This window comes from Triturus cristatus, chromosome 3_2 (assembly GCF_964204655.1).
Source record: "Triturus cristatus chromosome 3_2, aTriCri1.1, whole genome shotgun sequence".
Taxonomy (NCBI): Eukaryota; Metazoa; Chordata; class Amphibia; order Caudata; family Salamandridae; genus Triturus; species Triturus cristatus.
In genome coordinates this window covers 154,493,302-154,517,967 of record NC_140584.1, presented here as the reverse complement: position 1 = coordinate 154,517,967, position 24,666 = coordinate 154,493,302, and the positions used below count along the sequence as shown (strand labels likewise).

Sequence of the window (24,666 nt, the reverse complement as noted above, 5' to 3'; positions counted from 1 at the left end):
TGCAACGATATGCAAGAAACTATAGCACACTGTTTATTCGTATGCCCGGCTTATCGCCAGGCAAGGAACAAATGGCTCAAATGCATCTGTGTCCAGATGGGAACAAAGAACCATCAAGTTGCACTCCGTATTCTGAGATCCGATGCTTCCAGGCCTGCTTTCGTATGCGGAGTTGCGAAATTCCTGGGCTGTGCCTGGATTATTCGTGCGAAAGCTATCGCTAAAGCTGCTGAAATAGTTGATGTCGCCCCATAATGAACTTGTAGCTATTACACTGTGTAAGAGGGTAGAAGGGACGAACTGTGCTTCCTAGATCATCTGCTGCTATGAGCAATTCGCTTTTATTGGAAATCCTGTCTTCAATGAATTGTTGTCTTAACCATTGGTGCTATAGCGTGGAATTCTTATTTTAAGTATTTTAAACCTTGAATTGTATAATGCTGATTTTAAGGATGAAAGCTTTTATGATAGTAATTATCGAATAAAGCAAATTTAATTTCATTAGGCAATTGAGTGAAGATCGTATGGGGGATTTTTTCTTCAACATCAGGAGATATGGAATCGGGGCATGTAGCATACAAATATACAAAGAAAAGAACATCTAGTTAATTTAAAATTAAGATGTGAGCATTACCCATTTAAATATATTAGTGCAGGGCGATTCGGAATGTATAAATGATAGGAACCAATCCAAAATGGTGGCCAAGGGAGGATTGAACCATGGGTTAACATCAAATAACAGGGGATGATAATAGATGTTGCTGCAATAGTAGAGAGATATTATTCTACATTCTCTCACTAAGAGAGCTTCCATAGAATAAAAAGTAAGGGTAAGTCCCTGTAGACTATCGAGGAGCAGAGATAAAGAAAACTAGTTTAAGATGGCAACTCTGCCTACTACACTATCTCCGGCAAAACGCTAAATAAAGTTTATAATAAAAGGAAAAAAAGCGTAACGCAATCGCTAATTGGTAGACGTTTTCCTACCGTGTTTGAAACCCAAAACGGATATAATAAACAGTCGCGTCCATGCACTTAGCAAAAGAGATATTAGTTTACATTTTTATATTGAGAGAGTAAAAGTAGAGAGATATTTGTCCACATTCTCATACTGAGATAGCTCCAACTGAATAAAAGGTAAGGGTAAGTCCCGGCATACGATCGAGTAGCAGAGATAAATAAAACTAGTCCAATATGGCGACCCTGCCTACTATATTAGTTCCGGCAAAACGCTAAATAAAGTTCAATGAAAAAGAAAAAAAGCGTAACTCAATGGCCAATCGGCAGACGCTTGTGTACCTCGATTGTAACCTAAAATGGATACACAAACAGTCGCGTTCACGTAGCGCACTACTCGACGCGGACTACAGACACGGTGAAACCTTTGGGCCAGACTGTTTCGTTGGATCCACAAGTAAGGAATATGTTAGGGGAGGGGAACGTGATAACTTCGCTTTGTCCCCGTGATGGATAACTAATATGCTTTTAAAGTGCAGTTCGAGGACCATGTGGTACTGGGCTACTGCTTGTTATCATTTGTTATATACATCCAGCTCTCCATAGACGGCTTGGCTAAGCAGGTATTTTATTTATATTTACCAGCCACGAGCAAGTCAGCCCATCGTAGAAGACGCAGGGATTTATCGACACCCAACGCGTACGGTTACGACATGACCGAAGAATGAGCCTGAAGCGTAAGAAGCCCAAGGGTTGTTTTTAGGCTTTGATAATATACAGGTGAGGACATTGTAGCGTCTCACATCCTCGTGAAAACGATTATTGTGAATTAATAAAGATGTGTTAAAGATGGTATAGCCACACAGCTACGATAATGTTGGTTCTGTCTCTAATTGACAGCTTTGATGTGGGAGCCAAGAGACTGGAGAAGTGCCCCATAGTGACACCGAAGTGCTGGTATCTACATAAGGATTTAATCCTCTAGGTACCAAATGAAAAAGTATATATAAGAGCTTCACAAGTATATGGGTGTGAAGACAATGCTAACATAGGTTTCTTAATATTATAGATACGACTATATTTTTTCTCGTGATCATTATATCTCGGGACTTGGATTCGTAAGAACATACTCGAACTGAGTGCAGTTGCACCGGTGAGTTTTGAAGTTGAACTGTCTATTAGACAAACAGTAAAAAAGAAAAAAACAGGATGAGTTATGTGAATGTATGGTTTCTTCTAAAATGTGGGATAAATGGATGACTCTTGCAGTTATATTTTGAATATAGCCTTTGGTTTTAAAAAAATAATTTTTAGTGTTTAAAAACTCAGGGTAAAAATATTATCAATGTTACATGTGAATTGTTGGATATGTAAAGGATGATTACGTTGAAAAAAAATGTCATATATGGTTTTTAATTGTCGTATTCTGATTACTTTTGGTAAACATAGCAATCGACCTTTTAAGAATTGAGGGAGGAAAATAAATATTGTCCTGAAGAAGATGGTGCTTATTGAAATTATACCATCGAAACGCGTCGACGCATACATATGGTGTTAAATTTGGCAAAGTCAGCAAATCATTGTAGACAGGGAAATCAGACCTATGCTTGATGCTGCCTATATAAACGTCCAAATTAATGTTTTAAAGACACAGTGTATTGTCTTTTCCTTTGTATCCTTCCCCTTTTTTTATATGTTTTTTAATGATTTTGGAATGTATCTGTGTTTTAACCTGGTACAATTTATTGTTGATTGTATATGAATTTTGATGAATTTCAATGTGATTGAATTTATATGTGCAATTTATATTTGTGTATTTGTAATATTGATTAAAAAATCATTGATATCTTCAATAAGGCTGTAGTTGATTTATAAGTGCCTCAATCATTAACATTGTGTGGGAGATGTATGGTCTATAAGAAAGGTATACGTGAATGATAATTGTTGACTACTTGTGCTGCTGTTCTGCGGGTGTTCCCTGCTGCTTCCTATTCTTCCCAGAGCCGGGCTTGGCTGCGCCCCCAACATTCTGTGCCCGTTGCTACCGGGGCTTCTGTGACCTGCACGGACGGCCGGGCTTGGCTCCGCCGCCCAGTACTACAATCCCCAGGAGGACCCGGGGCACGTCGCCTATCGCAGCGCGCCAGGAGGCGCTTAAGAGTCAGCTGGGACCTTCGTCCCGTGAGGACGCGCGCGGGTCGCGCCGGGCTAAGCCCGGGCAAAGGGCGGGCCCTCTGTGGCCCTCAGAGGCCAGAGGAGGCTGGGCTGGGCCACCACCCTTGGATTTCGAACCAGGTACTTTAGTTTAACTGTGCTCTGATCACTAAGCCATAACTGTTCAGCCCAGGACTGTGGACATTGTGTAATATCCGTGTACAGTGGACTACGGACTCCTTATGTAAGGGACTGAAAGTGAACTAAATTGCTAATAAAAGTAGGGTTGTCTAGCATTACCCAATCACCTCGCTGTGAGCTAATTGGGAGGCAGGGAATAGCGTAGATTATTGTACTATGGCTACCAAACCTAAAACGCGCTCCACTAAGGGGAAATCACGCACACCACTCATTCGCACAAATATGGGGCTTGACCCCAATACTCCACTAGGACACACAGCGCCGCCAACTGCAATAGATTTAATGCTAAGGAAGGTCATTGGGGCTGTTAACGGGGAGATTGAGCGCACACAGAGGCGCTTATCGATGACACCCACAAATATTCCCCACACACCTTTTACAAACCACTGATCTAAACCTTTGTGAAACCTTACGCAATGGCAGTCTTGACGTCTCACCTGAAGCTGTCACCTGTGGCCAACTGGTAACAGACGCTGGGCTATTCCCCGATAGGGTTGAAAACAGAACACTTAGAACCAGAAATAGAAGTAAAAGACGGGGCACGAAGAATATACATACTAGAAAACTGAAACCAACTAGTGGGGGTGGTAAGATACATACAATAGATGATGAGGCCGTGGAAATAGAAGTTCCATGTCCCTTAATTCCTCCGGGGTGGCTGAACCCTGTAATTGCTGACCTCCAAAAACATCTTGAGGCTTTCATTGCTACCCAAATAAAATCACTAGTTAGTAAGTTAGATAAAATTGCCAATGTATTGCAAAAACAGGCCATGATGAAGGAGACCACAAATTCCAATCTCACTGGAAATGCCACACCAGTAGTGACCACCTTAACACGGCAAATTCCAACTAACAATAACTGTGTAAGTATGAGCAATGCATTATTGCACAAGTCCATGCATTGCCCAAAGCCTCAGCTCACCCTGAGGAAAGAAGTATTCAAAAAGGTGGGAATTATGACACCCATAAACCCCAGTTGCAGCCCAATCCGACTCAGACAGAGAGTCTTGCTACTCATAGCCAGAAAGAAAATTACCAGGCAGGACGGGAGCGTACGGATAGAATCCACTCCCCCCTTCCATGGGTAAATTTACCTCCTGAAGCAAGTCCCTATGTTGTTGTGTTTGCCGGGGTACCTGAACTAAGGACGGGTCAGAAAGAGTCATACATGGAACTTAAAAACAAGATTATTAACTAGTTGAACATACATAGGCCATTACAAGGGCAGGAACCTGGAGAAATCCTACATGTTAGGAGAGCAACTCGGATTGGCAGCAGAAGGAAAGATATTGAAGGGAACTGCATTATTGCAAACTTTAGGAATCCGAACCTAGTGGAGTAAATACTGGGCAACCATAACAGGAACGCGACCAGTACTATACGATCTATGTCACTAGGGTACTTCTATCCCAGAAATTGTGTCACCTATCCCTTAATTCATACACAGGCAAGAAGGGACAGAGGAGCAGATGGGTATCGGGCAAGGAAATATGAATTCAGTGGCATGCCAATATTTAATCAGGGTGGCCCACAGTGGACTAATAGATTCAGCCCCCTACAGTCCCTGGATGAGAACGATTGACTACCCCAACTAGAAACACACCAGGAGGGGAGGGAAAGAAGGATGCCCACCGATATCAGTGAACTAGTATCCCGGGGAAGTCACCAGCTGAAGGGGCTGGCAGTAACCCCGTTAAAGCAGGACGGGGAGAAACAGGAGCTCACACCAGCAAGGAGTTATGTAGCTAGACCAAACGCCCAGGGTTCAAATGTTGTGAGGGTGTTAGGGGGAAGGGTGAACATAATCTCCTGGAATATAGCAGGCCTAGCCGGAAAATTTGAAAATGTAGATTGGAGAAACCAGCTACGTGGCTTTCATATATTAGCTCTACAGGAGACCTGGGCGGTTATGTCCGACCTCTATCATCTAGAGGGCTATAAGTGTTTTTTTGTCCCAGCCCAGGAGAGTAGTGCAGGAAGGGCGAGGGGAGGGCTAGCATTGTACGTGGATATTAATCTTAAGGGAAGATGGACATTACCATCTTGGACATCACACACCCTTCAAGCAGCAACATTCCAAGGGCAAGGGTTGAGGGTACAGCTATTTAATATTTACAATTCAGGTCCTACAAATGGTAGGAATGCTGTTCTTCAGGAATTAGATGCTAGACTTACCCAAGAAGCTGATCAAAGGAAGGGGGGGGGAGAACCAATTGTGTTACTAATGGGAGATTTAAATTGCCATCTCTGCCCAAACCTGCTACCGGTAACTGTAGACTGGGCTGTTTGCCCGGTCACGAAGGGGCCACACTTTGAGCATAGCACTGAGGGAACAACATTAACTAAATTAATTGGCACCCATACGCTAGCACACACTATTGACTTGATAGTCCCGGGTCCAGAGGGCACCCTCGTGCCAACTTTTAAAGGAAGAGGATGCTCCTCCATTATAGATTTCATGCTGATATCCCCCTTTGCAAAACATCGGATTATAGAGGCCAGTATTAAATGGAGTACTTTTAGTGACCACAATCCCTTGGTTTTAGAATTACATTCCAATGGCCACTTGGAAATGAACAAACAAGTGGATATCAGTCTAAGGCCGACAGACCAGGGGAGGCGTTTAAGGTGGGCGAAAATTAACGCCCAGGAATTTTACACAACACTGCTTGTAAAAGGCAAAAAATTTGTCGAAGACTGCCTAGACCCTAAGATAGGGGGAGTCGATCTAGTTGCGTCCTTTGGGGAATTGACAACACTGGCCGATAAACTATTAGAAGTAAAAGGTCCTAGAAAGATAGGCACACAGCCAAGATGGTTCGATACTAATTGTTCTCGAGCATTAAGAAACCTAAAATCAAGCCTCAAAGCTAACCCTAGGGATAAGGTTGAAGTGGCCAAGTGCAGACAAATTTATAAAATTAAGATAAAAGAAAGAAAGGCTACCCTACAAGCAGAAGTCTGGGCTGATTTAAGAGAGGCAGGAGAAAACAGGGACTTCACAGAATTCTGGAGGATTATTAACAGGCCCTGCTTCCAGGATAGTAGTGCTCCGGTCCTTAGTACAAATATCCTTCCTCAACAATGGGTGACTCATTTCGAGGGTCTTTACAACCACTCTAAAGACACAAAACAAGAAGGGGGCTGGGATGGCACACGGAGTCTGGAAATAGATCTCGCACTAACAGAGGTCATTAAGGCAATTCAAGGGTTGTCACCGAACAAAGCTCCAGGACCCGATGGTACACCCCCAGATCTATACCGAAGTAACATCGACCTGTGGGCGCCAATTTTGACGAGGGTGTTAAATGCGGCTATTAAATCAGGACTCCCGCGATCTTGGTCTACTGCACTAATTGTCCCTATCTTCAAGAAAGGGAATAGGGACAATCCCCAATGCTATAGACCGATATCGCTGATTGACGTCTCAGCCAAAATACTTGGGTGGGTGGTTTAGAATCGTCTTATGACCTGGACTGAAGAGCATCACATAATAGCCGACACACAGTATGGATTTAGAGCGGGAAAATCGACTAGTGATCAATGTTTAAATCTATACTTACTGGTTGCTAAGTACACCAAAGCAAGCAATGGTTCCATTTATATGGGATTTATGGATCTGTCTGCGGCCTTTGATAATGTGAATAGGAACAAATTGTGGGCAATGATGAATAATTTGGGAATAGACCCGGGTCTTATCAATATTTTGAGAGAGTTGCATTGGAATACCACTGCCAGGGTCCGCTTCAGTGCGGAGGGGGGGCGAACTGACCCATTTCCATGCACAAGCGGAGTAAGGCAAGGGTGTATTCTCGCTCCCTTTTTGTTCTCACTGTATATCAATGATCTAGAGACAAGCCTTATTGTCCAGACTGTAGACTGTCCCAAAGTAGGGAAGCGTCAAATTCCGGTACTTCTGTACGCGGATGACGCGGTCCTGCTTGCACGAACTCCACGAAGTCTACAATCGCTCATCGATGGATTTGTAAAGTTCATGGACAATTTAGACCTGTCAGTGAATCTGAGCTAATCATTTACGATGGTTGCAGGCAAAAGGCCCATTAAGAAATGTGTGTTTAAAATAGGGACCCACATAATGGGCACTGTAAGTACTTTTCCTTATTTAGGCCTTTTATTTGATGGTGAGATTCAGTTTAATTCGCTGATTGAGGAACGTTGTACTAAACTGGTCTCCTCAAATGGTGCAATATTAAATTTTGCTCGCAGGTTGGGACGTTGGTCCCCAGAACAAGTAATGAGCCCATATTGCTCAATAAGTGCCGCAAAGGCATTGTATGGAGCCGAGGTGTGGGGCTTCAGGGATGCTAAACACTTACAGAAAGAGGAAGATGAATTTCTCTGTAGAATCCTAAAGATCCCACAGTCTACACCAGCGGAAATTGCACACTCAGAACTTGGGATTCCGTACATCACAGACCAGGTGAAGATTAGGCCGGTTATGGCATGGCTCAGAATTTGGGCCAATCCTGAGGCGGAACTGAGTAGGGAAATTGTCACAGACTGTTTGCAAAGGGATAAGGGGATGCAAATCCCCTGGCTGAAATATGTTAAAACAACACTAGAGTCTATAGACCAGCATACTCTCTTTAGCAATCCGTGTACAATTTCTATGACCCGGAAACCACAAATTAAAAAACTCCTGCTGGAAAAATTGGAAATTGTCAGAGCAGCCCCCGCATTATTAAAGCGCTCAGTAGTGGCTTATTGCCTGGTCAAGAATGGGGAGGGCATGGAACCCTATTTATTTCTGATGTATAATCAGCAGGACAGGTTTTTAATGTGCCGTTTTAGGCTCAATTTGTTACCTAATATTTTATCTTATCCATCTCGTTTTACTGTAACTATTGAGCAGAAGGGTGCCTGCGGCTGCGACAATAGGTCTCCGCAGGACAACCTTCATTTTGTATTATTGTGTCCTTTTTATCGTATCCCTCGGCGCACGTTCTTGGTTGATATTTTAAGAGAGGGAAAGTTTCGTCATGCTAAATCCGCATTACTGTTTCTTCAAAGAGCAAATGACAAGCGCACTTTATGCTCAGTAATAAGCTTTTTGAAAGTAGCAGTAAGGTTAAGGAACACAAGAGATAAAGCAATGATGTACATAATATTTTACCGCTTTTGTATGAATTGTATCAGCTTTGTGTGGTGTTTGCTTTTTATCCTAATGAAGTTCAGAAATGTAAATTACATGATTTTTATATAAAATGTATTTTTATGATGATTTTTAACCATCGAAATAAAGATTTACTGAACTGAACTGACTACTTGATTTACCCAAAGGGAAAATTTGTCTTAACTTGTTAAGTTACTGGGTGCTCCATCCCTTTGGTGTGTGAGCCCCCTCTCCTTGACTTCAAGGTGTTTATTTATTAAGCCATTATACCATTTATGCTTATATTAACATATTGAAGTTTTTGATACATATGTACGCTGAGTTGCATTTTTTCAATAAACTTCCTTTTCAAACTTAAAAAACCAAGTGGGTACATGCACCCCTGCTTCACTCTTCACGAAGTCATCATTTTTCTGGATAAGTGGGTGCCATCTTCCAGTTTAATGCTTAGCTATGTGTCAGAGTGTAGCTGTAATATAGCCTCCAAAATTAGGAACCGGGGTATTCCCCATCACTATAACTTAGCCCACAGGGCTCCCCTTGGTCCTCAACTGAACACCACCTTGAAGTCCACAAAGCTGCAATGTATCAGAGATTTTGAGGCTGTTGCTTTTTCCATCAGGACAGATATTAGCATTAGATTGGTAAGTGTCCCAGATTTAGCCAAAAACCCTGTTTGATTGAAATGAGCTAGCTGATTCTGTTCCACCACCATAAGTACACCAGGAGCAAGCTGGAGTAGTTTTTGACATCATTGTCAAGGAAGGCTATCATCCTGTAGTTACTTGGATCCACTCTTGTACCGCCTTTATATATTAGGTGTATTACAGCACCTTGCCATGAGTCTGATATCTCTGAGGCCCTCTGGCAGTGGTCAAAGAGCCTAGTAAACTGCTCGGCCCAGAACTGGAGTACCTCTGGCAAACCATTGGGCATGGGGGCCCCATCTGAGCTTCCTTTTATTATGGCATGCACTATTTGGGATGTGAGAGGGGCCAGTCCCTAGCATTGTGGTGTGAGGGGTTCCAGTCATGATATCTCCAATGTCGGTTGTGGATGCCATTTTCACACTGTTGTCCATGGAGCTAACCTCCTCCTCTGTTGCAATAAGGTGTAAAGAGCCCAAATCCCGATTAAAGGCTCCAATGTCAGTTGTAGATGCCATTTTCACACTACTCTCCATGGAGCTAACTTCCTCCTCAATAGTCTCAAAATACGTGGGTAGAAAGGATGCCCATTCTGCTTCCGGTATGTTGGCACAGCCCAAGCCTCTTTGTCCATTCACTTGTTTGTTGACAAGGGACCAAGAGCCCCTAGAAGTTAGGATTCTTGCTGGCATGAAGCAGTGTTGTACAGAAATGCTCTGATTGTTTGCGCTTCTCGGTTAACACTGCCTGCCTGTAGGCTTTCTGTGCTTGCATGAATGCATTAAGAGTCTCCCTGTCACCTGGGGATTTTCGAATTCACCTCAAAGCTTTGTGTATTTTCTTGAAATCCTTGATCATGGCTGAGGTGATAGATTCATTGGGGGGCGCAAACTGACAGGTGGGTAGGTGGAATTTTGTAAGCAATTGCGTGGTAAAGTTCACCCATTCTGTAGTTGGAGAAGGATTATTTGTGCATATTCATCTAAATGCACCTTACATGCAGTCTTAATGGTACCACTGATGGAATTGGTCCATTTGAGATGCTTGAGGTTCACCATGTGTGTTCGACTGAAGGTGGACATTGCCAAGGCATGGTACGCTAGATTAGATGACAGCATGATGATCTGTGGGTGATGATCACTCTCAGCCCGTGGAGTGATGTGATAATTTTCTATCAGGGGGAACATTTCGGCATTACAAATGGAGTAATCAAGGAAGGAGCAGGTTTTCCAGTTGGTTCTCAACCAGTTTGGCAGCTTGTCCGGAGAGAAGAGACCATTCAGAATTATGCAGCCCATGCTGCTGAGTTGCAATACCATCTATTCACCAAGCTGGCTACGCGGGCAGCCACTTGGCTTGGCCGGTTCAATGATATTTTGGTCGCTCCCTAGAGTGGGTTCCTCTTGATCTTTCCGGGAGGTCTTGGAAACGTTTTGTGTTAAAATCCCCAGTAATCAGACATTCTGCTTTAGGGTAATCGCTGGCTAAGTCGCACAGGTTTTGTATTAAACAATTACATTTGGGCCGTTTGGACAGATGAAGACATTTATCAGTAATATTTATTACTGCAATCTTGAGGTACTAATCTTGATTCTAATTAGCCAGTTCTCCTCAAATGTTAACAAGTTAATGATCCCTTTTAACTTGACTGAAGTGTACATAGATAGCCCGCCTTTTGATCTGCTGTGCTTGTGTTTTCCTAAAGGATGGTGTCCAATGCTCAATGTAGCCTACAATCGGGAGACCTGTCTCGGCCCATGTTACCTGTAGGTCTATGATTTCGTGTTTCTTTAAGAACATTATCACGTCTTGGTACTTGAGTTTCTGGGTAAGGCAGTTGACATTCCAGGAACACAAGGATAGTGATAGTGGATTAACACAGGTTTGATTCGATCCTATTCAATGCTATGATGTGACTGGACTCCAATCTGATGAGTTCAGGGATGGACTCGAGCAGCCCAAGGATGTTCCCCCTGTTTAGGATATCATGGGGACCTTGTGAGGGATATTCTGGGGTGTTGATATGGCACAGCAATTTCATGGTTGTGTCGTTGGTTGGGACCCCAGAACCTGTATGGGGCCTGCTCTACTTGTGTGGATCCAGTGTTGTTCCCTGCTGGCGCTCCTCATGAGGGCCATGACATAAGTGTCAATTTTGTACGTTGCCTCTATTTGAGGAGTTGGGGGACCCTGGTCCTTTATTATCGTTACTTTGATAGCGTCCTTTAAAAATTATAACGGGTCATCACTGACAGCTTTGGTAAGATTGAGTTGCTCCGTGGCTACATTTTGGGGGGAGAGCTGGTTTTGTAAGCTCAGATTCTCATTGCCAATCTTAACTGTAGCTCCTACTCCACTGATGCTTTGGGTCGAAGGTGGTTGGGTCTGTCACACTCTTCTCGATTCCGCTATAGCTGGTTTATAGGGCATTCCTCTTTTGCCGGAACCTGAGTGTCTTGGTGGTTGGCTTAGCTGACCCTTGGGGTGGTTTTCCAGCATCTTAGAATCTGCAGATTCTACTACATTATCCCGAGTCAGCGTTGAAGAGTGCTGTGACTGCAAGGGGTTGCTTTCTACCCCATTAGGGAGGATGGATACTGCCCTTCTACCTGCACATATTGGGAACAGGTTGTGAGTTGCAGGTAAAGTGGAACTACTTGTCTTGTTAGTCTGCTTTTGGAGCCTTTTCTTTGCCCTCTTACTTAGGGGTGGTGGTGGGCTGTCAGTGACCATCTTGCCCTCTACTGTCTCAACTACCACCAGAGGGAGCCTTCACAGAAGTCGGGACTGTTATCAGTGAACCTGACTGGTCAGAGTTGCACTGCTGGCTGGGCTGATGTTCGCTCGGGGACTTTCCGCTCATGGTGCTTTCGAGGGAGTTATCAGTTCTTAATCCCATTGCTTCCATGGCTGCTGCAGTGCTGAGGGTCAATCAGGTGGCTTCATTTCCAATACTGGAGGTTAAATGTGCGTCATTGTGCACCTTGGAAGCTTGTTGGATGGCTGCAACTGTGTGTTGTTGTTGGCTCTGGTGTTCCTCGGGGAGTCTCTTGATTTCAGTCTAAAATGTATTAAGGAACATTGGGAGCGAGAACAGACTTTCGTTTATAGGAGATCAGCAGTATACTGATTGCACAAAATTGATGTTTGATTGCGCTCTTACCATCAGTTTGTTTAGGTTGTCCAATTTGTTGTCTATTCCTGCTGTGAACGCTGCCAGTATTTTCAGATCAACTTGTACATCCAATTTGTCGAGTGGTAATTTAAAGCAGAAACTGTGGATTTCAGAATTTGCAGAAGTTGAGGCCAGACTGTGGTAAGGATGTAGGTCATTATTTCAGGGGCAGATGTGTCTTGAGCGCATGGGATCCTGGTCGAATCCCTGTGGAAGAAGGACAGTTCAAAGAGCGATTGGTCATTTGGTTCCTTACCTCCAGGTATGTTGACGAGATTTTCTGAGCTGTCCTGGTGGAAAGATTTCATGGATGCATGTGGTATTTTATTTCCTGTTGGAGCTCAGATCAATTGAGTTACTGGTGGACTCGAGATGATGTCAATAAAGGGATCAGGTTATCACTCCATTGGAGGACTGTTGAGGAAGCTCCTTAACTGGGGATTTGGCATCAAGAGAAATTGGTGAATTATCACTTGATATAAATATTGATGACAGGTTCTGTTCAGAAGGGCTCATCCGAGGGGGTGACTGTAGGTCGCCCTTTTCTGTAGTAGTGGGAGTTACCAGCAATGTAGCTTTTTCTGTAAGGTGTGCAAGGTTTAGAGCCTCTGTTAGGCTGCCGAAGAGGGAATTATCACTCAGAGATGGTGGTGGTGCATACACCATAAAATGGAATGTAAGTAGAGGGGGCCTCCCTGTTGGGTACTCCGAGTTAGCGCATATGGTAAGGGCATCCTCTTGTTCTGTGGCCATGTCTTTGCTGCTGATTGTCCTGTCAGTGACAGGCATTTTCCCGAAGAAAACATAGAGCGTTGCCTTATGAGGACCTATGGTGCCTGCTGCTCTGCTATTGTCCTGAAAAACTGCAGACAAGCGAACATGCCCTATTATAGCTTGTTCCACTTTTTCGGGCTTGAGGAGGTTGGGTCCAGTACTGATGTCAGTGAGGTAAAGCATTTATGATTAAGTCCCAGAGTCAATGGAGAGGACTCTCCAGGCCTACTGGGAGACTTTGTTCTGCCCCTCTTGTTCTTTCTGCGTTACTGAACTGTCAGTGGTTCATTACTCATTCTACCAGATCTTATAGCCCGAGAGCTGTGGTCTGAAGTGATAGTGCCACCTTTTCTCCCCTAGTAGGTGCTCTCAACTGAACACTGTGGGGTGGGGCATGAGCGCACTGTCTTTTGTGTGGTGGCCTTGTGTTAGACCTGGTATCCTTGGCGTGGTTTTCCCTGACTTTTTGCCTCTACCACCTGTATTTTTGATGCAGTGCTCAATTTCGTTTTTGCTCTCTGTATAAATTGGTATTGTGATTGGTTCTCCCTGATTGGCATATTTGTTTTACCAGTAGGTCCCTAGTAAAGTGCACTGAGTGTGCCAGGGCTGGTAAATCTAATACTACTAGTGGGCCTGCAGCACTGATTGTGCCACCCACATGAGTAGCCCTGAAAAGATGTCTCAGACCTGCCACCGCAGTGCCTGTGCGCAGTTTGTTAACTGTCATGTCGACTTGGCAAGTGCACCCACTTGCCAGGTTCTAACCTTCCCTTTTCTTACATATAGGGCACCCCTAAGGTAGGCCCAATTTACCCCTCTAGGCAGGGTGCAGTGTATGTGAAACGTAGGACATGTACTGGTGTGTGGAACATGTCCTAATAGTTAAATACTGCCAATTTGGTTTTTCACTATTGAAAGGCCATTTTGCCAGAATGGGGAATGCTTTGTAACATTTTACAATCATAACTTCCCATAGGGATACAATGGAAGAATGGAGTTTGGTATCCCTGAACTCAGGATTTAATAATACATCTTTTAGTAAAGATGATTTTTAAATTGTGTGTTTGAAAATAGCACTTTTAGAAAGTGGCTATTTTAGTGTCCAACCATCCTGTGTGCCTCTGCCTGTTTGTGGATTGACTGTCTGGTTTCAGTGTGACAAAGACAGAAGAAGTTAATTCCCTGTAGACAGCCTCTGGGGGTTTGAGGTGTGCCTAGACCTTCCTAGATGGCTCAGCCCTGAGCTGAATAGACCCGGGCTGCATATAGGGTGGTGGGAGGAGATTTACCTTGCACCTGAATGGAGCCTGTCTTGCTTGCAAAATGCTGTCTCCAAGCCCTGTGGTCATGCTTCACCAGTGAAGGCAGAACTGGTTTGAACTGGGATCAGAGCCTCTTGCACAAAGATAACAAAGACATTTTGGGGTATAAGTATCAGACCCAAAACCCCAGACTTTTAGATCATTCCTGGAATTAAAGAGGATCCTTTGCCAAGGAGGAGAGCTGGAGAGACTGAAGAGAAGTATTGCCCTTGCTGTGTGTCTGGGGTTGGCCTGCAATCTCAGTTTCTGCCAAGGAAAGGGGAAGGACTTTGCTGTGTGCTGTGTCCCCCTGCATGAAGGAGATCTCCAAGGGCCTGAAGTGTGCTGGTCTCCTGTTCTGAATTCTCAGGGACACAAAGACTTCACCCCAGCTCCCCTGAACTCTGCTGCTGTGAGTTCTGACCTGCCAAGAGGTGCCTGTGCCAGTTTTGGGCCTCTGGAGGTTGTTGCTGCTGTTTGGGAGCTGGAAGCAAGAAAAAACTCAAAGAACTACAGAATATTGATGCATCGCTCTTTTTGCTTCTGCTTCTTCTTGCTTCTTGTTTTCCCGACGCATTTCCACGGCGGGAGAAGAATTTCCACACATCGCCGTGCCGCTACGGAAACTACCGCAACGCCTGTCGCCTCTGCAAGAATCAACGCATCGAGGGATCGCGGCTGAAGAGGACCGATGCCGCCGCATCGATCGCCGTCACATCCCGGATTTCCCTGCATCGTACCTGTGCTGCAAGTTCTTCCGACGCATCACTCACAGACCAGAACCGTCACTAAGAATCGAAGCATCACTCCCCGTACAGACCGGATTCGATGCAACCCTTCCCTTGCGTGCAGCGGGACTGTCGCATTGCCTCCCCAAGGTCTCAGGAGTGTCGCATCTCTTTGTTTTCTGATGCTGCGGCTGTTTGGCTTGTGAACTTTGATGCATCTACAGGTACTTTGGTGAGAAGTCACACATTCATAGTTTTCTGTGGTACAAGTTCTTCAAACCTTTTGAAAGTCATATTTTTAACTGTGTATGTTGGATTTCGGTCGCTTTGGTCTTGTTTAGTTTAGATAAAGATACTTTCTTTTTCTAAACTGGTGTGGTGTTCTTTTGTGGTGTTTTCCCTGTGTTACTGTGAGTGTTGGTACAAATACTTTACACATTGCCTTTGGGATAAGCCTGTCTGTTCGTGCCAAGCTACCAAGGGGGTGAGCAGGGGTTATCTAAAGTGTGTATCCCCCTTACCCTGACTAGAAGCAAGAATCCCTATTTGGACAAGGGTACCTACCTCTGCCAACTAAAGGCGCCCATTTCTAAGACCTGGTGTTCTGACTATTGTACTGCCTCACCTCCCCCTTACAAGAACTTTCCACTAAGCCCTGGGAGGAGGGGCATGAGCATGACTTCTTTTTGGTGGGGTAGATGGCTTGCCGGGTCCAGGGATACGACTTGCTGATTTGGCACATGATACCTTCTAGAGTTCACCCTATGACCGGATACGGTCAAGGTGGCCAGAAACCTGGGGGTCAAGTTTGATTCTTCCTTAACCTTCCTCCCTCATGCACTGGTTACGGCCGGCACCTGCTTTAGTTTAATAAGATCCTTGAAGAAATTCTTTGATCTGATCCCTCTGGCTGCTAGGAAATCTGTAACGGTTGCTCTTGTCCTCTCACGCTTGGACTATTGCAACAGCCTGTTGGCCGGGGCTAACAAATCCACAATTAAAAGATTACAAATAGCACAAAACGCTGCAGCCCGCCTGGTTCTTAGGCTCCCACGTACTTCGTCTGCATCCTCGGCTCTAAACACTCTACATTGGCTCCCCATTCATAAAAGGATTCTATTAAAAATGCTTCTGATCACCTACAAAGCCACTCGCCGGACAGGCCCTAGATATCTCACAGCTCGTTTCGCACCCTACATTACCACCAGGACCCTCAGATCTTCCTCAGCCAATTTGCTAAAACCACGCCACTTTAGACTTGCCACCAAAGGTGGAAAAACGGTCGCCAATCTTGGCTCTAAGGCGTGGAACGTACTCCCTGCTGGCTTACGTATGCAACAATCAGAGACGCTTTTCAGGAAAGCACTAAAAACCTGGATTTATAAATGTCCAGATGACCTCTGCTTTGCATTAATCTAACACCTGCCTCTCGTTCTTCTTATTTCAGTTTCTTCTACCTCGTCCTTTTAGCGCCAGGAGGCTCCTTGCGGAGTGACAGTTTGCGCTTTATAAATGCACTTTTACATTACATTACATTACATGAATGTTGTGTCTGCGGGTGGTCATAGGCTTCAATTAGAGAATTGATAGGATAGGATATATGTTTGTATAGCGCTCGAATGCCACAGCGTCTTGGTGCTGATGTATGTGAAAAATGGTACGCCTGTGTTACCAGGGAGTTGGATCGAAGTGAAAAGCCACGTTTTCAGAGCCTTCCTGAAGGACTGTTGATTTGATTGGAATCTCATGGCTATTGGCATCTTGTTCAATAACTTTGCCGCACAGTTTGAAAATGTTCTGCCGCCCCATCTTACCCGCCTAATCCTGTCAATCTGGAGGAGGCCTAGATTGCCAGACCTAAGGGCACGAGCGGGGGTATAGGGTGAAAACATTTTTTGGATGTCCCTAGCCCCTCCCCCGTAGAGTGTTTTATGAACAAGGCATAAGGCCTTGAATTCCACGCACTGCTGAACAGGGAGCCAGTGCAGTACTCTGATTCCTGCCGAGGTTGATTGACCTCTAGGTATATTTAGAAGCAGCCTTGCTGCGGCATTCTGTAGGGACTGTAGCTTTCTCATCTGGGTTTTATCAATGCCCAAATACAGGGCACTGCAGTAATCAAGTTTGGATAGCGAAAGAGCCACCACCACCGTCTTTTGGCGTTCCTGGGAGATGAAAGGAAAAATCTTTCTGAAGGTTTTTAATAGAAAGAAACAGGAAGAGGTGAGGCTGTTTACCTGAGCAGAAAAAGGTAACTGGTCATCGAAGATGACTCCAAGGGTTCTAACCTTAGGCACCGGGCAAGGGCATTCCCCCGCTCCCACCGGCCACCAGGAGTCATTCCACAGGGGTCGGCCCTGACCAAACTATATGACCTCCGTCTTATCTGTGTTAATTTTCAGGAAGCTGTGATTCATCCAGGTCATAATCTCGGTAAGACATGCGTGAAACCTAGCAGCTGTATCATCTGGTTGCTTAGATATCGAGATTACAAGCTGAGCATCGTCAGCTTAGGATACCAGGGCGAATCCGTGCTTCCTGATGAGTCTGGCCAGGGAAGTGACATAGATGTTGAACATCGTCAGGGATAAGGCCGATCCCTGTGAGACCCCACAGGGTAGATAGAAACTGACTCTGCTCCCTCCACTCCACAAACGAAGAGAGGAGGATCAGGGCAGCACCCTCAACCCCAACCTCCTTCAGCCGCTGCACTAACACCGTGTGGTTCACGGTGTCAAACGCTGCTGACAGGTCTAAAAGTACAAGGACTGCTCTACCCCCTCCGTCTACTATCCTACAGACCTCCTCCGTTGCAACAATCAGGGCTGATTCAGTAGTGTGATACGACCGAAAACCATGCTTAGTGCGATCCAGGAGGTTATTGGTGTCTAGGTAGTCAGTCAGCACCTTGTTCACAGACGTCTCCAAAATTTTAGCTGCTATTGGTAAGCCAGCAATCGGACGATAGTTCTTAGGTTCCAAGGGGTCTAGGGTCGGTTTTTTCAGAATTGGACTGATTGTTGCTTTTTTCCAGCATACTGGATAGCTACCTGATTCCAAAACTTGATTGACTAGAGGGGTGAGTTTGTCACAGATTTTCCTAGCAGCCAAGTGCATAATAGCGGAGGACAGGGGTCTTTGAGTGACCCGGATTTTATGGAGACGAGAAGTTTGTGTACCTCATCGTTTGTAACTGTCTGGAAGCAGGATAATCTGCAGTGGGTTAATTCAAAAACAACAGTTGATGGACAGAATGCAGAACAATGTCATACATTCACCCCAGTACAGAGATCTGGGCCTAAATCCATCATTTTTTTGCTCACCATGCCGTTCCAGTTTGAACCCAGCCATATGCAAATCAGTCTTGACCCTGTGCCTCATGGGTACAGTCAAGCCCGCACTGCCAAGCCAGGTCCTCCCTGGACTGAAAACAAGCATCCTAGTACCGGTTTCGGGGTTTCACCCCTCTTCAGCCAGGATAGCTTGATTCCAGTGGCATGGAGAGCACGGGACCCACGTCTGGGCATACCCTTCCCACTCGGGGTGACAAATGAAAAAACAACAGTTGATGGACAGAATGCAGAACAATGTCATACATTCACCCCAATACAGAGATCTGGGCCTAAATCCATCGTTTTTGTGCTCACCATGCCGTTCCAGTTTGAACCCAGCCATATGCAAATCAGTCTTGACCCTGTGCCTCATGGGTACAGTCCAGCCCGACCTGCCAAGCCAGGTCCTCCCTGGACTGGAAATAAGCATCCTAGGACCGGTTTCGGGGTTTCACCCCTCTTCAGCCAGGATAGCTTGATTCCAGTGGCATGGAGAGCACAGGACCCACGTCTGGGCATTCCCTTCCCACTCGGGTGACAAATGCAAAAACAACAGTTGATGGACAGAATGCAGAACAATGTCATACATTCACCCCAGTAAAGAGATCTAGGCCTAAATCTATTGTTTTTTTGCTCACCATGCTGTTCCAGTTTGAACCCAGCCAGATGCAAATCAGTCTTGACCCTGTGCCTCATGGGTACAGTCCAGCCCAAACTGCCAAGCCATGTACTCCCTGGACTAGAAACAAGCATCCTAGAACCGGCTTCGGGGTTTCACCTCTCTTCAGCCAGGATAGCTTGATTCCAGGCACAGGGTCAGACTAATTTGCATATGGCCATGTCTGAACTGGGGTGGTAGAATGAGCTAAAGAATGATGATGGATTAAACCCAGATCAGTTAACTGGGGGTGAGTGTTTGATTTGGTCAAACACTCCGTTCATCAGTCCCTTTGGTATCGCTTTGTTTGCCCTAAGTTGGCAGGGTATGCCCAGACGTGGGTCCCTTGCTCACTTTGCCACTGGATTCAAGATAGCTTGGCTGATGAGGGTTATGAACCCGAAACCGGTCCCAGGATGCTTGTTTCTGGTCCAGGGAAGACATGGCTTGGCAGTTCAGGCTTGACTGTTTCCATGAGGCACAGGGTCAGACTGATTTGCATATGGCCATGTCTGAACTGGGGTGGTGGAGGGAGCTAAAGAATGATGATGGATTAAACCCAGATCAGTTGACTGGGGGTGAGTGTTTGATTTGCTTAAACGCTCCGTCCATCATCCCCTTTGGTATCGGTGTGTTAATTCAGCCTCACCGGACGTTTGACATTGCTTATCTGGAAACATTTGAGTGTTCAAAAGGTCGTTATAAATTACTTGGACCTTGTTCTGGAAATATAGGGCCAGTTTATTGCACATAGCTTGATCTGGTTGGAAAGCATTAGCCTGCTGCGACTTAGACAGCAGTGTGACAGTTTTAAAAAGTGCCTTAGTGGAATTTCCGACTTCCTCTTTCTTAGTTGTATAAAATAGTATTTTTTCTGCAATAATTGCATCCTTGTACTGTTGGAGGACAAGATTATAGATTGTTTTCTTATATTTACTATAATCTAGTCTCCAAAGACGTTCCGCTCTCCTGCAGTTTACTTTTAGACATTTCAGCTCAGGGCTGTACCAAGGTGACGAGGTCTTAGATCTTCTTGATTGTCACTGATTTTTCGGGAGCCACACAGTCGGCCGCTGTCAGGAGCCATTCATTAAAATGTTTTTTAATCAAACAAGGGGGACACAGATGGTCCCCCTGGCAGAAGCCACACCAGCCTCTTAGATGGCTGCTTCTGTGTACCAGGAGGCCTTACTCTGTACGTGCCTTGTATGCCCCTGCTTCGCTGCCCATTTACTTTGCCTCCCACGCTTCCTTTTCATAGGTGTCCTAAGGCTGTTCTTAGGCAGTAGTGTGCTGTGCTTTTTCCACATGAGTCAGGTCTTATCACTGGCTTTGCCTCTGCTGCTGCTGGCGCCACTCAAGGTCAGGGACTTACTCGCGGCTCCGTTGCTCACCTACTTCACCACTCCAGCCTTATTTGGTGGTACTAAGAGGTACAAGATCAGTAGTGTGGGCCATATGGGCTGCACCAGTAAATATGTCCTCAAAATCTGAAGTTGCACCAAAGTGCTCAAACTTGACTTGACCCACTACTAAGAGGTCACATTTAAGAGAAAACTACTTTCTCTTTCAATGACAATGATAGTATCAAGGAGCACACAGATATTTTTTTAAACAATTCAAATGTCAAGTACAATTATAATCTTTCAAATCATAGCATTAATGAAACATATGTGGACGGGAGTCTTGAGAGTTCTCGTATTCAGTTAAAAGGACTTCATCAGGGTTAGAATGTGGCGTTGTATCAATACCAATGTAGCGAACCTCCTGATGGAAAATATCTACATTGAACGCTCAGAGTCTCCTGTAGCGTGCTGTCAATCACCAAAAATAAATGCCTCGGTTCTTCAGTTGAGATAACAATTTCCAAAATTGGAGTAATCCTTTTTGATAAATCGTTGGAGTCTAATTTTATCCGAAAAATCCTTCTTGATTAATATATAATCGCTGGGATTCACCGCAGCATAAAGAAGGTAATGTCTCCTGAGAAAAGATCCTCCGTCTTCTTACCGCGAGTGGGATAGCTAAAATTAGACTTTGAGAAAGCCTTTGATTCCCTGGAATGGGACTATCTGTTCGCAGGCTCGAGAAATACAACCTCGATGCTACTTTTACAATTGCCAATTTTTGAAATGCCAATATTTGCCAACGTGCACACTAGTCTTTAAATGGTCAATCACAATATACGCTAGTGATTTGAGGTGCGCTTCAACCCCCTTGGCGCCTAGTCCATGGGTGTCTGAAAGGTAAACCGGACAAGTGTGCAAGTGGGGGAGACCATACTTGCAGGTGGGAGCACTATTTCTTTAACAGATGACTGTTATCAACAAGATTCTGATTCACAGTTTTTTAATTTTCATGCTTTCAAGCTGATTCGTGATCCTTGAATACAGTAATTTATTATTTTTTCAATTGCATTCCACAACATGCAAATTTCATCCAACACAGTCATCAAGTATTCAATCCATGAAGTGCTCTAATCAATTAAATTCTTCAAAACCCAATGCATTTCAGGTCCAAAACATGAGCCTTCGTCAGGGGTCAAACATTGTAATGCTGAAAGTAACAGAAAACAGAGGGCGATTCAACTTTTAGTCCAAAACATTCAAGTTCCAATCTAAAATGGTGTATAATCAAAAGTGCAGCCGTGCAGTGATTCAATAACGAAGTGACTCGGTAAAAAACACATAGAACCTTTAAAAACCATAGATAGTGGTGTATGAATCCGAAATCTAAAAGAAAATGTTGAATTCAAACACACCGTAGCTCTACAGTGAGTGGAACTTAATCTTACAATGTGCAAACGATTTAAACATTCATGATTTTAACTCACCGTGGACTTAACAAAAGTTCACCCGCAGTTACCGGGTGCCGCTTGAATACGGGCAAGCAAACAATATTATGACGCGCTCACGGACTCTACAAACTAAAAAACTAAAAAAGTGCTGCGCTCTGGAGTTAAAACATCCCGCTACAGTTGTGAAAATACTCGCGCCATTACCGGGTTTTCAAAAGATCTGAGGCATTACACGCTAGCAGACAATACGCGGTGCTCTGAATCTTACCGCGAAGTTTACTCATGTGATCTTCCTCCGCACATCTTCCTTTCCTACAATTGACCAGTTTGCTATACACCAAGCCGGCCATCGGGGTCAAAATGGGGCCCTACATCTCAGGCGCAATCCTGTGCGGAGAGGGACGAGGCAGGGGTGCCCTCTGTTCCTCCTCCTCTTCGCGCTTGCAATAGAGCCACTAGTGGAGTCAATATGTACCCAGTTGGACAATGGTATTCCCCTGGGAGATGGCACGCATAGAGTGTCGCTGTATGCAGACGGCCTTCTAGTATATCTTAGTGACGTTGAAACCATACCTTAGTTCTCCCGTTGCTGTTCGCTATGTAAGTCCCTTTGCAGACCTTTTCAAGAGATATCAAGTAAAGTCCCAAATGTACACAGAAGATGCTCAAGGACATTTCCAGAAAATATTAACCCAAACAAAACAAAAAATATCACCATGTACCTGGACCACATCCTCTATTGGATGGAAGACCGCTATCTCATCATCATTGGAACCAAGAAGATGATCATACTGGTGGGTGACAGCAAGCCAAACTCACTACCCTTTGATTTGTCTCCGGGTTAGGACTTCTCCCCCACCCCACCAGGAGACAATCTTTGACTTTGACCTGTCATTCTTGTAACAAGTCAACACAGTGTTAAGGCATCAATCTCCCCAGCTATGTCTGGTCTGAAAAATAATTACACTACTCTGAACTAATCAGAGTTGGCTGACAGTTATTGCCAACTTTAAATTCAAGGTTATTTACACTGTTCAGAAAGCTTTCTGCGACAAGCATCCCAGCTAGAATCCTTCTATTTTAATCTGCTAACTTGATCTGGCTATGTTTATTCATGCGTATTAAGCACATAATCAGATTCCTAGGAGATTAAGGTGCAAGATTATGGAACAGCCTCAAACATTCTCTGCAACCAAACACAGAAGCATTCATTTCGGAAAGTACCTGGAAACTGAATAATTTAGACACAATTTTTAAATGGACTCTCTGGACTCTCCATGGATGGAGAATATTATCTTTGAGCTACACACTATCTGATTGGATGAGTTCTCAGCCACACACTGCTATTTCACGGTACTGGATAATTTTCTTATCCTAGTCTGTGTTCTAAAATAACTGAAAGGCTACATGTTTGTACTGTAAACCTCCATGAGAAATAAATTAGTAAGGAAGAAAGAAGAAGTCTGCTTATATATACAGGAACCATGAGTTAACCTTCTGGTGTAGGTACTACAGCAACACTGCACTATTCAAGGCTGACATTCAGCAGTTTGTATTGCCTTTTTAAGCATTATATCAAACTGTCAATAAAACTGAAACTAGACATTCAAGAGTTAAAGCTATGATGCATTTAATAGTCTGTTCTACCTTCATGCCAGTGTAGGTACTATGATCACTCTCACATACCAAAGTAGATGATGTTCTGCGGCCCTCGTTTGAAGAAGGTTCCAGTAGCTCGTGGTGATGACACGTTTGCTCCCCTCTCAATAAGCTCCTTCACTATCTGTATGTTCTGGTTCAGTACAGCGATGTGAAGGGCCATTTGTCCTGCATTTCCAAAACAAACACCAAATTCAAACACTGAAGGTTGAAGGTGTAAAATGACTTTTTCTTCACTCTTTCCACGCACAATGAGTTTATCCTAAGAAAACATTATTAAAGTACTTAAAATGAGAATTATAAATCATTCCTTTCCTATATTCCTGCCTCTACATGTGTCAAGTTGGTAACTTTGTAAGGTGAAAAATAGCCATACCTGCATGCCACCATATTATTATGTGATCATCCGAAAAATGCTTGTCCTCTTTTGAAAATACTACAGAAAGCAATGTACTGCTGATTTTTACAAGCCTACATCTGCTTCTGAAATTAAGATCTCATCATGAAACATTTTAATTTTCATATTCCACATTCAATTTAATTTTCAGCATTTAAACTAATTGATACAAATAAAAAAATAAAACATTTTATAGAAATTATGTCCATAAATTCTAATAAATAATATTTAAGGGTTCCCATTTTCGCTACAACCCTCTTATTGCACATACTTCCTTATGTTCATCAACTAAGGAACTCATTGAACAAGATGTTTCTTTTGTTTGCATAGTTTAGTCAGTCAAGCGTGCACAATACTTTCAATGTGTTTTTTTATTATACTTTATTGTGTCAATTTGACTATCATAGCGCAGGGCTCTGCACTCCAGAGACGTCTACCATATTCATCATACATATACCGGCAAGCAAATGACAGATATATATTAAAACATAAGATAAACAAGAAAAAAGGGGGGTAAAATTACGATGTATACCAAATGCATATTTGAAAACACTTAGTATCCCCTCCCTGAATTCCCCCCTCCCTCCCCCAACTCCCTTGTGATCGCACTCCTGCCGCCTAATTTTGCTCTCCCACTCCCACCAACTATATATCCCACCCTCATGGCTCGTACCCCCACATGCCCCCTCTGTGGCCACTGGACCCTACTAGCCACTACCCCAACGCACGGGTCTCCTCCTCCACCGG

The 24,666-nt window shown here is 44.2% G+C and overlaps 1 protein-coding gene across 1 annotated transcript in view; it reads right to left on the bottom strand.

Moving 5' to 3' along the window:
• The window catches only part of LOC146856932 (transient receptor potential cation channel subfamily V member 6-like), a 254,437-nt gene that overhangs the window by 110,379 nt on the left and 119,392 nt on the right, over positions 1 to 24,666 (bottom strand). The window contains exon 4 of the mRNA XM_085647392.1: positions 23,550 to 23,690. Coding sequence (XP_085503518.1) covers positions 23,550 to 23,690 — 141 coding nt within the window. The remainder of the gene's footprint in view (positions 1 to 23,549; positions 23,691 to 24,666) is intronic.